At 46.2% G+C, this 15,089-nt stretch overlaps 1 protein-coding gene across 7 annotated transcripts in view; it reads left to right on the forward strand.

The window, feature by feature from the left end:
- The window catches only part of ANKRD11 (ankyrin repeat domain containing 11), a 185,137-nt gene extending 173,858 nt beyond the window's left edge, over nucleotides 1-11,279 (forward strand). For all 7 annotated transcript variants that reach the window (XM_083513461.1, XM_083513457.1, XM_083513460.1 and 4 more), the window contains 4 exons: nucleotides 2,453-2,551; nucleotides 2,664-2,807; nucleotides 3,962-4,054; nucleotides 6,828-11,279. In XM_083513461.1, coding sequence (XP_083369587.1) covers nucleotides 2,453-2,551; nucleotides 2,664-2,807; nucleotides 3,962-4,054; nucleotides 6,828-7,013 — 522 coding nt within the window. In that variant the 3' untranslated portion in view covers nucleotides 7,014-11,279. The remainder of the gene's footprint in view (nucleotides 1-2,452; nucleotides 2,552-2,663; nucleotides 2,808-3,961; nucleotides 4,055-6,827) is intronic.
- The last annotated feature ends 3,810 nt before the right edge of the window (nucleotides 11,280-15,089 follow it).

Genomic DNA, 15,089 nt, shown 5'->3' on the forward strand with positions numbered 1-15,089 from the left:
TATCCGTAAACAAACAACAAACGTCCATAAAAATAGCAAAAGTAGTTTCTTTCCCAAATAGGTTTTATCTTAAATAATTGCAAACACAGTAATAAAGAGTCCACTTGTGATATACCTGTGGTTCAGTGCTCTACAGTAATCAGATGTTTCGTCGCTTAAAAGCTTGGTCATCAAGCTTTGTAGTAAATAATATACAAGAGAAGACAATATGTAAATGACTTAAAGCAGGGGTATATCTGTCCCCATCTGCATGTTTCCATCGGGAGGAGCATAGAAAAATGACAGTATTCTTCAGTTTGTTAAACCTCCTTCTCGTTTCTCTGGCAGACCCTCTAAACTTCCTGAAACCCAGGAACGCTGAGACCCACACACCTTGTGTTTTCCAGACAGTCTCCTTATAAGCTACTCAGAATGTAAAGGCAGCCCACAGTCCCCAAGTTTCTCCCAGACCTCAGAAGAGTGTGCTCGTCTCTTACAACTCTGATCCTAAGCTTGAAGTTTCACACACACTTCAGTGGTCAGATTGGTCAAATTATGAAACTTTACTAAAAATAAAAAAGCAGGCAAAAGGTCAAAGCAGTATACAAAATAAACCAGAGCACTGTGGCTCTGAAACTGGACCAACCATAACCTATTCACTAAACTATAGTTGTTCTGATGGACTTACAAGTAAGCAGTGAGGATAGTCAGTTTCATAGAAACTCTCGTCTGCATCCCTGATGGTGGGAAGGGAACTCAGCTGCAGAGCAGCTCAGCTTCTTAAGTCTGTCTCCCCAATGCGATCCAGAGACAGTTGCTCAGATAGGCATCTTAAATACCCTTTTGCATTTGATTGAATTAGGCCCCAATCTGCCCCACCATTCTCTTTCTTGACAGCAGCTTCCTGTGATCCTATTTGAATCAGCCCTTTATTGAGAACCGTGTGAACTGGATTTTTTTTTTAATACTTAAAAGAAAGATCACTACCCAGGTAGACCACATGCTGCCCATGCAAAACAGTCCTAGGTTCAATCCCCACCTCTTAAACCCTTTCTGAAACCCTAGTGAGCCACCACTGCCAGTGTGGACAGTGCTGTGGCAGATAAACCCATGGACAGTGTCAATGGCAAGGACCTTTCCTATTTATCTGAGTACAAGAAGGAGGAAATTAAAGCAATAGATGGAACAAAGCTCACAGTAGTAGGTTCTGCTTATCAGCTGACCTGTCTGAAAGAGGGACATAAACTTTGGTGCTAACAATGTAGGTGCTTTGCTTCCAACTTGGCATTCTGCAGCCTCTTAGCACATTCCTTATGCTCTGCAACAAGGGGAATGTGCAGGTACAAAAGCATCTGTTGGGAAGGAATGGACTCCTAGGCTCTAAAGGAGCTGAACTCAGGTCTCAGTGCTGTGCTGGCCTGTATACCCTGTGGAAGCTAATAGACAAATACTGAACTACGACGTGCAGAGTAGAGCTGAATTCCTTACAAGTGTGCTTGTGGAAAGCATCATAATCAGCTGGTGAGTGGGCGGCAGCATTTGCTCCTTGCTTTACCATGCAGCAGTCAGTTTTCAGCTCACTGTTTTCTGTTCTTTGCAAAATCAGCATGGAGAGGGGCCCCTGGGGGGGGGGACAGCTACAAGATGCAGGGGGGAAAGAACCTCTCCGCTCTCACCTCTTATTGTGTAGCACAGGGGTTAACAAAAGTTGGCATCCCAAGCCAAGAAAATTACTGTCCAAGTCTTCAGAGTTAAAGAAGCAGTTGCAACAAGAGACCCCATGTGAGTTGGCTATTGATTTTAAGCAGGCTGTTTGTGGCAAACTATCAGAACTGCTCTCTGTGCCTCCTTAGAGAGACTATATATTAACTTTGGGAGATGCTAGTGTAAAGGGGATCAAGGGTGGGAGGGGGGCTGTATGGAGATAAATTAGGTATGGATTGGAAAGTGTGTACTCCAAAGCCACATAAATGATTAACAGCTTCTTGGTTAGAGTATCAGAAAAAAACCAGCATCCGGACTGAACCCTCAGGGGAGCCTGGCGATTCTCCTGCATGCAAGAGCAGGGTGTAAATTGCTGAATATGTTGTCTGCTGCAGGAGCGAGATGGCAATCACACACCAAGCTGCATCTTGTTAGACTGGTTCAAAGAGCTGCCGCTTCCCTGCTTTCTACTCCACAGCATAAACAGCCAGACATTTGGTGTATTTGGGAGGAGGGGATGTCTCTGCCTGAAAGGTGAACAGGAAGAGTACATGAGAGTTCTAGCCCCAGCTGTGTCCTGCTGCGTAAACAAAGCTCTGTTTGGAGCAAGGATGCCTGTGGCTGGGTCTTGACCTCACTGCAGCAGCAGGAAACTTAAGACTACTCCAGGCACTGCTTGAATGTGAACAGATCCGTTCATTGGAAACAGAAGTGGTGGCTGAAGGTGCTGCGGCTTTGTGACATTTTTTCTGTTTTCTCTGCATTTCAGATTGCACCCCCTCCATCGTTGGCAGATCCCCTCAAGGAGCTATTCAAGCAGCAGGAAGCAGTCCGTGGCAAACTGCGCCTCCAGCATAGCATTGAGCGGGTAACAGCAAATGCTTAGGTGTCCAAAGGCTGCTGGGGGGCAGGCCTCCCCACTACCCTTCAGGAGCAGGGGTGCCTTTTGCTCCTTGGTAACTCTGTCCTCCTCTCTCCAGGAGAAGCTGATTGTGTCATGTGAACAGGAGATATTGAGGGTTCATTGCCGAGCAGCAAGGACAATAGCCAATCAAGCAGTGCCCTTCAGCGCATGCACCATGCTTCTGGATTCGGAGGTGTACAACATGCCTCTGGAAAATCAGGTCTGGGCCCGTCTTCTGATGGTGATAATGAGTGGGTGAGGCAGAGATGACGCTTTTCTCACCAAGGTGGCTCTGACTTCATCACTCGTGCATTGGGCCTGTGCCCAAAAGAATCTGCACTTTTTGTAGCTTTGGCTGGATCGAATAATTATTCAAAAGTGTGTGTGTGTGTGTGAGAGAGAGAGAGAGAGAGAGAGAGAGAGAGAGAACGAGCAGGTATCTCCTGGTGAGCAATGCTAAATTATCCACAGGGTGTTTGCTTTTGTAATTCCTTATGGCATCTTTTCATTAAGCGAATAATGTTGCTTCAGAACTTTTACATTAAAAAAAGAAATGCTGGGCAACTCTGGGATTGTGGAAACTGAAGCTCTGTTCTCCACCTGCATTTTCTTCCCAACCCCAAAATAATTTTAGTACCAGCAAATACCAAAGATCTGGAGCTGTAAATGAGTCAGACTTGAGCACCCTGTGTTGCTTTGCAGCAAGAAAAGAATTTACAAGTGGCTGCAGCTGAACAGAGCAATGACACCAGCACCTCCTACTGGCCATGTGCTTTGCAGCTGCTTTGCTTGCTTGCCATAAAGCTGTCATTTCAGTGGGAAGCAAGTGCTGCATTGCAGACGTCGGTCCCCATGCACTAGGCGGGATAAGGGAAATTTATTAGCTCTCCATCGTATTGATCTTTTTCATCTGATTTAGAGCTCAGCAGTTCCCAATACATACACTAAGAAAGGAAGATGCTTGGTGCCACATGGTTGGAGGGGTGAGGGTTTTGTTTAAAACAATGGTAGTCAATATGGTGCCCTTTGGATATTGTTGGACTATAACTCACATAAACCCCACCCAGTATGGTCAGGCATGATGGTATTTGTAGTCCAGAAACACCTGGAGGGTATCACATTGATTATCCCAGTTTGAAAAATCCAAGGGAGATCCTCTTTGAAAGGACCAGCTGAATGGTGTGGTGTACTCCTTAAATATTGCAAAAGTAGAAGGCCCTCCACCTGCATGCTTTAGACTCTTCTGTAGTGAGTCATATTTGTGAGAGAGAGAGAGAGAGAGAGCGGGGGTTGGGGAGGGAAGAGAAAACGAGCTCAGAACTTATTTTGGTCTGTGTTTGCCTCTCCTAAACTCCCCTTCATTCTATGTCTCAGGGAGATGAAAACAAATCCGTCAGAGATCGTTTCAATGCTCGCCAATTCATTTCGTGGTTACAGGATGTGGATGACAAGTATGACCGGATGAAGGTGAGCAGTAAAGCCAAAGCATTGGCAGCACCAGGTCTATGGGGGATCCCCCCCCCCACTTGCATTTTAGTAGAGAGGGTTGGAAATAGAGACTTCTTCTGAAGCAAGTTGGTTCTTACCACTTGCTGTTGCCTGCTTGGGAAGTAGGCCCTCTTGCCTGAAATGTGGAGTGATATCTGTCCAGAAGGGTGTGGGGGGGGGGGTGAGGCAATAATAATTGTCTTCACAGAACATCTCCACAGTGCATCTGATGCTTCCCAGTTGAAGGTGCTGTGGGTGTTGAGCATGGTTAACTTGGACACAAACCAGCTGGCATCTGCTGGAATTAGAGAATTGTGGAGTTAGAAGGGACCCAAAAGCTTATCTAGTCCAACCCCCAACAATGCAGGAAAAAATTAAGGCAGCTTCAGGTGTTTATTTATTTACATCCCACATTTTACCCTGACTGGGACTGTAGGCAGCTTACAGATAAAATGGAAAAAAATAGAAAATTTAAGTATTAAACACAAATAGAATTAAGACAATATATAAAAAGATTTATTAAAAATACAAATAACAACAATAAAAACATAACAGCACCAGCACTTTCCTTAAAAACAGTCAGTTCCTAAAAGCCTGTTGGAATAAAAAGGTATTGCCTGCCAGCAGAAGGACAACAAGGAGGGAGCCAGTCTAATTGCTCCAGGACAGGAGTTCCAAAGAAGAAGGCTCTCTCCCACATCCCCACCAAGTGTGCCTATGAGGGTGGCAGACTGAGAAAAGGGCCTCTGAGAGCCCCAGCAGGTTTGTATAGGAGAATATGGTCTTTCAAATAGCCTGGACCTAATCCTTTCAGAGCTTTATAGGTCATAACTAGCACTTTGAATTGTGCCCAGAAACAGACCAGTAGCCAGTGGAGCTGTGGTAACAACCTTTGGGCCCTTCCGTGTCGGAAAAAGTATGATGCACTCAAGGTTTCCATATTTTCCAAGCAGAGCTTTCATGTGCTGTTCCAAAATGCAAAGATACTTTTCATCCAAGAAATAAAGAAGGTATTATTGCCACAGATGAAGAAAGAGTGGGTACACTTGAAATAAATTATGATTCACACCTGACAGTCAGAATGCTTTTTTCTTCAACATCTTTTGAGGTTTGCCTCTATTTCATGGTATGGAGGTTGTGCCTCTGCATCACTCCCACTCCCGAGAACTGGTAACATTTGAGGTTAACTTTACAATAAGTCCACATCTCACTGTGCCGTACTCCAGGTAGACTGAGCATACTCATCCCCTATTTATTGTGTTTGTTTCCATTGCAGAGCAGGCTCACAAGGCCCGTTGCTCCCCAAGCCCCTCTCATCTGGTGGTGTTTCAGCTGGCTCTTCACTGTCAATTCCTTTGCTCCCATCCTATCTTCTCCCTTAAACTATTCTGTTGGGGTTGCCAAGGTCGCTTAGCTGCTCATCATCCACCTTCTCTGAGTCAGGAGGCCTCTTTCTTGGTGCCTGACATGCACAACCCCAACGGTTGGGGGAGAGGGCACACCACAGTTCATGTCCCCTGCTCCCAGCCTTTCAAGTAAGCTTCACAAAAAGCAGGTCCAGTTGCAAATGGCACAACTCCTCCTTTGATTCCCTCCCATACAGTCAGCTGCTTTTTCCGTTAGACTTTGAAATGTACAGAAAATGTACTAGGTTATAAGTGACTGAAAATGTTTACATTTCTGATAACAGTCTGTTCATGAAACTCAAAAACATTTGCTTTTCTTTAGTTCATTTCCCAGGTTTGCTAATGCCTCATTGCCTATTTATCAGTAATGTAAATGTTTTCAGTCAGTTGTACCCAAGCGTGTGTTCTCCATCACCAGCCACTTACTTTTTGCTGCCTTCTCCCTTTCTTCAGAACTTGAAAATTTGTCAAGGCTATTGACTGATTTAAAAAAGACATTCTAATAAATTAAACCTGCATATATACTTCATAGTTTTGAAGAAAGCAGCATTCTTTCCTTGTTTTTGGAGGAAGCACACAGCACAGCAGGCACCATCTGTGATGAGACATCCCCTTCTGTGTGAGAGAGAAGAATGTATGTGTCTTCTGAGTTGATGTTTGCTGCCTGCTGTCTTTTATAAGTACTTGCATTAACAATTAAAATTTAATAACCTGCTGTATTACTTTTAAAAATTGACTGAATGCCTTATCCCTGGCCCTTTCCTTATTTCATCCTTAATTGGCCCAAGAAGAGAGATCATATTACCTGCTTAGAATCTCCTCACACAGCAGCTACTATCTGAGGACCTAGTTTCTCTCTGAAATGAGCTCCTTGGCCTTTGGATCCTATTTATGGTTAACATTCTGCTTTTACAAGAATAAAATGAAACAATAGAAAAGCACAACTTACAACAAAACACTGATGAATAAAACAGTAAAAAGTAGCAGTCAGAAAAGCAGGAATTAACAGTGGAATAATTAAATGCTCAAACCCTAGTGAGATGGAAACATCTTCAACAACAGATAGCTAAAAACAGAAATTGGGGCCCCAGAAGATCTCTAACAAGAGGACAGTCCACAGGAATAGCCAACATGGTGACCTCAGTATGTTGCTGGACTACACCTCCCACCACTCCTAACCTTTGAACATTTTGACTGGGACTGATGGGAGGTGTAGTTCAACATCATCTGGAGGGCCCTCGATTGGCTATCCCTGCTCTATTGGTCCTGGGCTGTTCCCAGGCTAACATTAGCATTTTAAATGCTCCACCCCACCTAATTGTGTTTGGTTTTATTTTCTGGTCCAGACGTGCCTGTTGATGCGGCAGCAACATGAAGCAGCGGCCTTAAATGCAGTGCAGCGAATGGAGTGGCAGCTGAAAGTGCAGGAGCTGGACCCTGCTGGGCACAAATCGCTCTGTGTGAACGAGGTGCCCTCGTTCTACGTGCCAATGGTGGACGTGAACGATGACTTTGTGCTCTTGCCGGCATGACAGTACCAAGCCTGGAGACATTCTCACTGCAAACTGGCATGGGTGGGTGCCCCCTGAGGATGGGTGCAGGCGCTCACACACACCCCAACCGCTTGCTGATGAATCCCAAGTGAGACAAGGAGGAAGCAGGAAAAAAAATCAATGAGAAAATCAATGGCACTTTCTTCACACTGTCTCCCTGCGCACCAGGCAGCAGGAGCAGGGGAAGGTGAGGTGCAGGCAACTCCTTTCACACCGGTTGCTGTGTCGGAAGGCAGGCAGCTTGCGCACGGCAGCATCTTACCAGACTGGAGGGAGGAAGGAGAGAGACCGATGGAAGCAGGGAGCAAGAGAAACCCTGAGACACCACCCTCTGTGCTGCATCGGCTGCCAAACACGGAAGGGAGGTGACCAGGGCCGTTGACACACTCACAATCACAGCAGTTGTTTCAAGCGCTTTGATTCCTCCCACCCCCCATTTGCCTGTGGGTGGATCTTTCCTCAGATAAACTGCAGGGCAAAACTGTGGGGGTAGGTGGGTTCTGGGGAGGGGTGGGAGAGTTCTTTGGTTTCTTCTTGCATCCAGGCTACAGTAAAATAAGTTGATAAAAAAAGAAGAAGAGAGCACTCAGCCAGGCCCTGGAGGTGGCACAGACAAGGGCCAGGCCACTGGACTCGAGACCCAGGACATGCTCCAGGTATCCTTCAAAACCATGGGGAGGCAGCAGCCACCTGACCCTGTACAATAAGTGGCGCAGAGCAAGGACTTTGCAATTCAGTTTTTAAATGGAGTAAAATCCGTATGGTTTATATATATATATATATAAATATATATAAATATATATATTTTTCCTTTAATCTTGGGCATTTTGTTTCTCTTTCTGAGAACATAACTTGAAAAAAAGATAAAACACTACAAGAGCCAATACTCGTATAAAGATAAATTGTATCCCATAAAAGCTGTACAGTTTTTATATTCATTAACAATGTACTTTTGCTGCCTTCTAGATAATTTATTTTGCAACACATTACTGCACAGTTGTAAATAACTTATGTACTGTAACATCACTTTCAGTCATGTGTAAAGAAATAAATTAATTAATTAAAATTACCTTTGTATGTATAGTTCACCCTAGGCAGCACACTCCCACCACCACCCCTTTCCCACTGCTCACCCCCAGGGAAGGGAAAAGCAACACACACCAATACAGAGGCCAAAGGGGTGAGGGATGTGGCCTTGTTGATCCTGTGGAACAGGTGGCCTGCAAAACAGGCAAGAGCAGAGCATGCCAAATGCTCATGTTTTTACGCTCATCCGGTTTCTTTCCTTCCCAGTTTTGAATTTTGAGCAAAGACCTGGCGCCCATTGTCTGTGCAGAATCTGCAGCTACATAACATATTTAAACAGGGTTGCCTTGGAAGGGTCTAAAGGGATGAGATCTCAGGCAGGCCCTTGCGCATTCAGACTTGTGAGAGTCCTGCCTCCTCATGACAGGATGGAGTGAACCAGGGCCCCTGTGGGCTGGGGAGGGTGGGGAGTGGATGAGAGGGAGAGAGGGCAGCCAAAGCCATTTCTCAAACCAAAGCCTGAAGCTGTGACAAAAGGACACAGGTGCTTCAGAAGGATGTGCTTGGAAGCAGCCCCCAGCCTCAAATGCTGTTTGAGAAGGCAAACGTGCAAAGCAAGGGGCCCTGTAAGCCCCAACATCTCTTCCTCTTTGCTGAAGAGGTTTCTGACCCAACATTTCTCAGGGTACGAGTTGCTGATAATATGCCAGAACTTCAAATTAGGGAAGTTCAAGTGCAGACATTCTCCTTGTCCTGACGTGGCTCCCCCATTGTTAGTGTAAGCCTGCTGGATTGCTTGCTAATTTGGTGGTCAGCAGGCTGAAGTGTGGTTTGCAGTTTGATAGTTTGGGCTCTGCCACTCTTGCCTTGGAGCACAAGATGAGGCCAGAGTATTCCTGAGTTGAGCTAACAGAACTAAAAATACACCCCCTTCTCCAGAACTGCGTCAGAAGGTGTTATGTGGGCTTGTGTTGTTTCCTGTTCCATAGTTGCCTTCTGATGTCGCCTTGGCTCTGTACTCTGGACAGTTGCAGAAAATCATGTTGAGCATCTGTGGCACACTATGTAGCCCCTTCCAGATGTGTAGCCACCAGTCAATCACATTCTGGGCAAGAGGATGGCTTAGAGAAGCAAAGATTATATTCCCCCAGAGGGAAATTTTTGTGGAGGCAAGCTGAGGAATTTGTGGTTCTGTAGCTTAAGGTCTTGTTCCTAAATCCTCAACATTCAGGAAAAGTGCATGTTGTGTTGCGGGGGGGGGGGGTTGCCTTGCATTGTGTGGTTCCTGTGTTAGCAGAGAGCATCATTTCATTTGTCTTTTGGTTTAGCTGAGTTGAGCTCTAGGCCCACTTTCTGGCTGTTGTGTGACATTTTCTGAGAGACCTTGCTTCTTTGCATCTTCTGTGATTGAAGAGAACCCATTGCTCCCCAGTTTTCCATCAGTGTAAATCCCCTAGCTAAGGCAGGCAGCAAGAGTGTTGCAATGTGGGTTGCTTGATTATGCCCAGTCCTTGTTACATATTCTTAGGTGTGCAGACACTCGCCCCTGGTGACTATGTGAGAGGAAGCAAAGTGCTTGTTGATGTTAAAAGCCATTCTCTTCAGTGCCTGGTCAGTCTGCCCTCCTCTGCTTTGGCTGACCCACTTTGGTAGGAGTTCCTCCCACTCCTCCCAAAAAATAATAATTTGTATCAGGCCAGGTGTTCCTTTGGCACTGCTTCTCTCTCTACTTTGAGTCATTGGGTGGGGTGGCAGCTTGATAATCTGTGAACCATTTTAGAAGACTGCAAGGAAGGAGGAGGCAGGCAGCTAACAAGCCATCAGTCCTACACCATGCCTTAGCAGCAAAGGTTCCTTTTGAAATACAGTTTAGTGGAGGAGAACCCATCTTCCTTTAAACCTTTTGGAGGGAAAAACCATCTAGCAGATAGATGCCAGTTTGGCATTTAAAAAAAGAAGTAAAACCCAAAACCTATACACAGAACAGGCCAGGAAGATTATTTTATATTTTACTTTCACGTGCATATGATATTTTAAAAGTATCACGACAGTTGCCTCCTCTGAATTGTTTGTTGCTGCTTTAAAGGCATGGCAGTAGTTGTGGCAGGTGCTGTGGAAGACATTTGCTAACCTAGTGATTCCCTTACCCTAAGCAATGAGGTCTTCCAAGTGGCCTTCTCACTCACCATTCATTGGTCAGAATTCTGTGGCTTTGAGAGCAGCCTCTAACATTGATGGGGTAATGACTTGACTTCCCAAAGATGGCATCCCCTGCCAATGCCACCTCAGCCACATACGTCTCCCTTGCTGATGGGCTCCCATATGCCCATCCTTCACACACAGGTTTTTCATGCCTACCTCTAGCTACTTTCCTCTCACCCTAGCAAACTGCTTTTGTGCTGCTTACTGGACTGTTTGGGTCCTTCATGGTGGGTGTCTGTGTGCAAGAGACACATTGCCTGTAAATGTTTGTGTTCCAACGCTTTAGAGCCTTGAGAGCGAACATTCTGTGCCCTGGAAGAAACGCCGGTTGCTTTTACCCTGTGTTTCCACAGGAACAACTTAAAAGCACTGTACTGTTCTCCATTCACAGCCAGGGTGGCCAAGGAAAGGAATGGCTGTTTTAGGTAGTCTGCCCTGTTCAGAAACTTCCTTTATAACCACACAGTCACAGTGTAGGCCCAGACCCCCCCCCCCCGAATTATTATTTTTTATATCCGTGAATGGAAAGACTTTCTAAAATCCTCAATTTTAAGACCAGGATACTAGCACGAGCATAACACCCTTCGACACATGCACTCTGTTGATTTGGACTTCAGTGTAAATTCCCCTCCTTGTTAAAAGGCTTCTACCAGACAGTGTATATACATGTAAATAACTCTCACAGGTCAATTCACAACCTTCTATTTGTACTAGTGTGACTTGCGTAGAATGTGGGGTTTAAAACAGCGGCGGGGTGCGTTGTCTGTAATGTAACAATGTACTTTACTCTTTTTTTACAATGTAGTTTGTGTACATATTGTTTGGTGGTGCTGGTGCTGCCGAGGCCCCTGTTCTGCCACCACACAACTGTCCTTTAGCTGTACAACTTCCTGCGGAAAGAGACAAAGCGAATACAGATGTTATTTTCTACAGTTGCATGTACAGAGAGAAGCGCAGAGATACTGTTGTCCCTCAAGAGATAATGTTCATAAATAAATTTTTATAAAAAAACAACAACTGGGCTCTTAATTTCTCCAGCTTTGGCGAGGTATTAGTGTTGCGTCCAGTTTAAGAGGTGAACACCATCTTCTTTGTGTACCCAGGCTTCAGTCTTTACCAACCTGGTGCCTGCCAGATGTTTTGGACTACAATTCCCATCATCCCAGGGAGTTGGGACTGATAGGAATTGCATTCCAGAACACTTGGAGGGCACCAAGTTGCAGATGACTGATCCAGACTTTTTGGGCAAAGTGTTCCACATACTCTTGTACTATTAAGTCCTCATGCGTGTCCGTTTTTACAGATACAGACAGGGATAGAATCAGTCCATGTCTGGAGTGAGGTTTGAACCCAGATCCCCAAGATTCAACTCTCCCTCCTACAACATACCATCTTGGGCAGGCAAGGTAAAATCTCACCTGTGTCATTCTAGCAGATACCAAGGGTATTTGGGTGGGCAGCTGGGATTCTCTTGCACTAGTTGCTCTGCACTGCAGAAGATCCCAGGCTCATTCCCCAGGCAAGACTGTGAAATGTTCCTGCCTGCAACCCTGGAGAGCTCCTGCCAATCAGTGTAGATTACTGTGCTAGTAGGATCAGGTATCTGACTGTAAAATGCAGTTTCCTTTGCCCTTTAGTGTAGCCCCAGCTGCAGGACAGGCTCATCACATCCAGTACATCCATCAATCTTGACCTGAACAATTTCCTTCCTGCCTTTTGTGTTTATGCAAATTATGTGGGTTTAATCCATACTTCGCCCCACTGAAACCAAAGTTAGACAACTAACTTGCCACTTGATTCCATTAGGACTAAAGCATAACTAGTTTAGTCTGGATCCAACTCTGTTCTTCCCCCTGCCCCTTTTAATGCACAGCCTTGGATATATGCTGCCGCCTTGTGTGTTTTCAAGAATAGAGCAATGCCAGATCTATACCATAAGCTTTTATTGAAAAATGCAAGCTTCAGCCATGAAGACGCCAGACGTGGCTGGCCTGACTCACTCACCTTTCAAGGTCTTAATGCTGGCTTCTCTGCTTAGCTTCTAAAACAAAAAAATGGGGGTTGGGATCCAGGTGTACATCACCTGGAGCACCCCTTTTTTTGGTTCACTTAGTGGCCCCTCCTCTTAATTCAAAGGAACTGTGAGGACTGAACTGGGATTAGGCATTGGATAAAATGCTCTGAGTGGCCATAACACGCCAAAAGAACTAAGTTCTTCCCTTAAGGGAGAGCTCGGAACATCTGTTCCTACTTTCTACCTCTAGCATTTTGCAACATCTCTCCACACAAGCACAGGTCCCATGCAAAGGTCATGAAGGAATAGACTGCATCCACACAGAAGAATCCATTTTCTAACACACAGCATCAACAGATCTTGTAAATAACCCCTCTTCTTTCCCTTCACCGGGTGTGGTGAATTTTTGGCCCTTGAGATGCTGAGCCGCAGCTCTTATTATTCATAGCCATTGACCAGGCTTGTTGCGGCTGATGGGATTTGTAGTTCAACATCTAGGCCATGGGTAGGCAAACTAAGGCCTGGGGGCCGGATCCGGCCTAATCACCTAAATCTGGCCCGTGGACGGTCCGGGAATCAGCATGTTTTTACATGAGTAGAATGTGTCCTTTTATTTAAAATGCATCTCTGGGTTATTTGTGGGTCATAGGAATTCCTTCTTTTTTTTTTCTAAATAGAGTCTGCCCCCCCAATGTCTGAGGGACAGTGGACCGCCCCCCCCTGCTGAAAAAGTTTGCTGACCCCTGATCTAGACACTCAAAGGGTTACCCACACCTGGTTTACACACACAAATACATGTGCCGTATTCTCTCTCTACAATACTACAAGGCCAGGCATGTTAGCATCCCACAGGTGTTTTCCTTCATGTTTTGGTGAGGCTCTTCCATGAAGCTTGTCTTGACAAATGCCGAATTGTATGAGGGAGGGCAGGGATAGTGTGTTCACCACCGCTCTGTGTGTGCGTGCATTCACTACAACTGCGCTGTGTATCTAGTGCCACTGCCATTAGGTGCTGTCCAGTAGGGATGGAGAACAGCAACTCTTGGCAGCTGTGACCACCATGGTCAATAAGTTTGGGATAATTGGCAGCTGAAATGCATCAACATTTGACTGCAGGTTGCCCGTCCCTGCCATACAGAATCACCAAAGTGATGCAATTCCAACCCCAGTGAGCATATATTGGGAAAGAGGCATAAATAGGGTACAAAATTCCCAAACAGCCCCGAAGCTCACTGTGCGACCTTGGACCAGTTGCTGCTGCTCAGCCTAACCTACCTCACAGGGTTGTTGTGAGGATAAAATGGGGGAAAGGGAAACCCTCATATGCCACCTGGAGCTTGGAGGGAAGGTGGGATGTAGATGCAATAAAATAAAGATGAGGTCTGGGGAGAGGAAGATGAACATTTACAAGCTTGTCTTATGCTGAGTTGGACTATCTATTCCAGCATTGTTTCTTGACTCACAGGCATGCTTATGGTGATTTTGTTGTTTTATCACTTTTTTGCCACCGTGGGCTCCTTTGGGAGGAAGGAATATGTCAGAGCTGCTCCCCGATCCTAGCTCACAGAGGATCACGCTAGCCAGCGATCATTAAGTAAAAGTCTTTATTGAGTTACAGTTTCCATTCTCAAGCTGCTGCGTGCAACTCTACGTCTTATGGTTAGATCGGCGAAGCTCCGTCTGAGTCTCCGCCCCTTGTGCACCAACTTAATATCCTAGCCCTGCTCCACCTTTTCCGCCTGACTGTTCTCCTCTGGGTCCCTCTGCCCCCCGGGGTCTCTTCCCTCCGGGATTCCTCTGACGCCGACCCCCCGGACCCTCCTGTCTCCTTGCGCCGGGCTTTAGGACCTGGCTCCCTCTCCGGGCTGCCTACTGCGTCACTTTCCTGTGCATTTGAACTTGGCACGCGCGCCCAACCTTCCACTTTCCGTCTGACCGTTTCTTCGTTCCCCGATGGAGGTGTGGCCACTCCTGACTCGTGCTCTCCCTCCTGTTGTGAGCTGCCAGCGCTTGATCCCTGGCGCCCTTCCTCTTCCCTGCTCTCTGGCGGTGACGCTGGTCCCGATTTCCAACTGCTCCCCTCTGAGTCCCCTCTGGCTCTATCTTCCTGGGGTGCCCCCCTAGGCTCCCCCCTTGCCCTGGCCACTGGTGCTCCTTTCTGTGAATCTTCTGATTCACTGGACAGACTCGGAGATCTTGGGTCGTCGTCATCACTCATCTTTTCTTCTGCCTCCTCCCCCTCGCTCTCTGTTTCCTCCCTTGCCCTTGCCTCTGCTCCTGAACCCCTGACAGAATAAATTGAATAAATGAATGACTAATAAACCGGGATGTGCTGTGATTGAAGCTGGAACCTCTTCAGTCCAAGCCACATATTCTACTGCTGAGTTATAGCTTCACTCCAGGCTATGCCTATGAACACAAGAAGAACCCTGCTGGGTCAGGCCAAAGACTCCCCTCAAATTGGCATTCTTTTATTGGCAATTTGCAGAGTTGGAGGCATAAATAGGAGACAGCCATGCACAGCAATAAAGAGTGCAAGGTGAGAGTTCCCAGAGTCCCTGACAGCATCAGCTTTGTGGCTTCCAGATGTTTTGGGCTAGCTGCGACTGGTGGAATAAGACAGGCTAGTGAAGTTTGCTATATATACAAACAGGTGCACAGCGAACTTTCGTCTTGCACCACTAGGTGTCACCAGCAATTTGCTGAAACTTGCTCACCAGACAGAGGCTGATCAAAAGGGCTGAAATCCCAGCTGCTTGTAGCACAGCCACAGCTTGCAAGGAGGTCATGGCAGGGAGCAGAGAAGATTAGCA

The sequence above is a fragment of the Podarcis liolepis genome (genome assembly GCF_965112155.1).
Source record: "Podarcis liolepis genome assembly, chromosome: 7".
Classification (NCBI taxonomy): domain Eukaryota; kingdom Metazoa; phylum Chordata; class Lepidosauria; order Squamata; family Lacertidae; genus Podarcis; species Podarcis liolepis.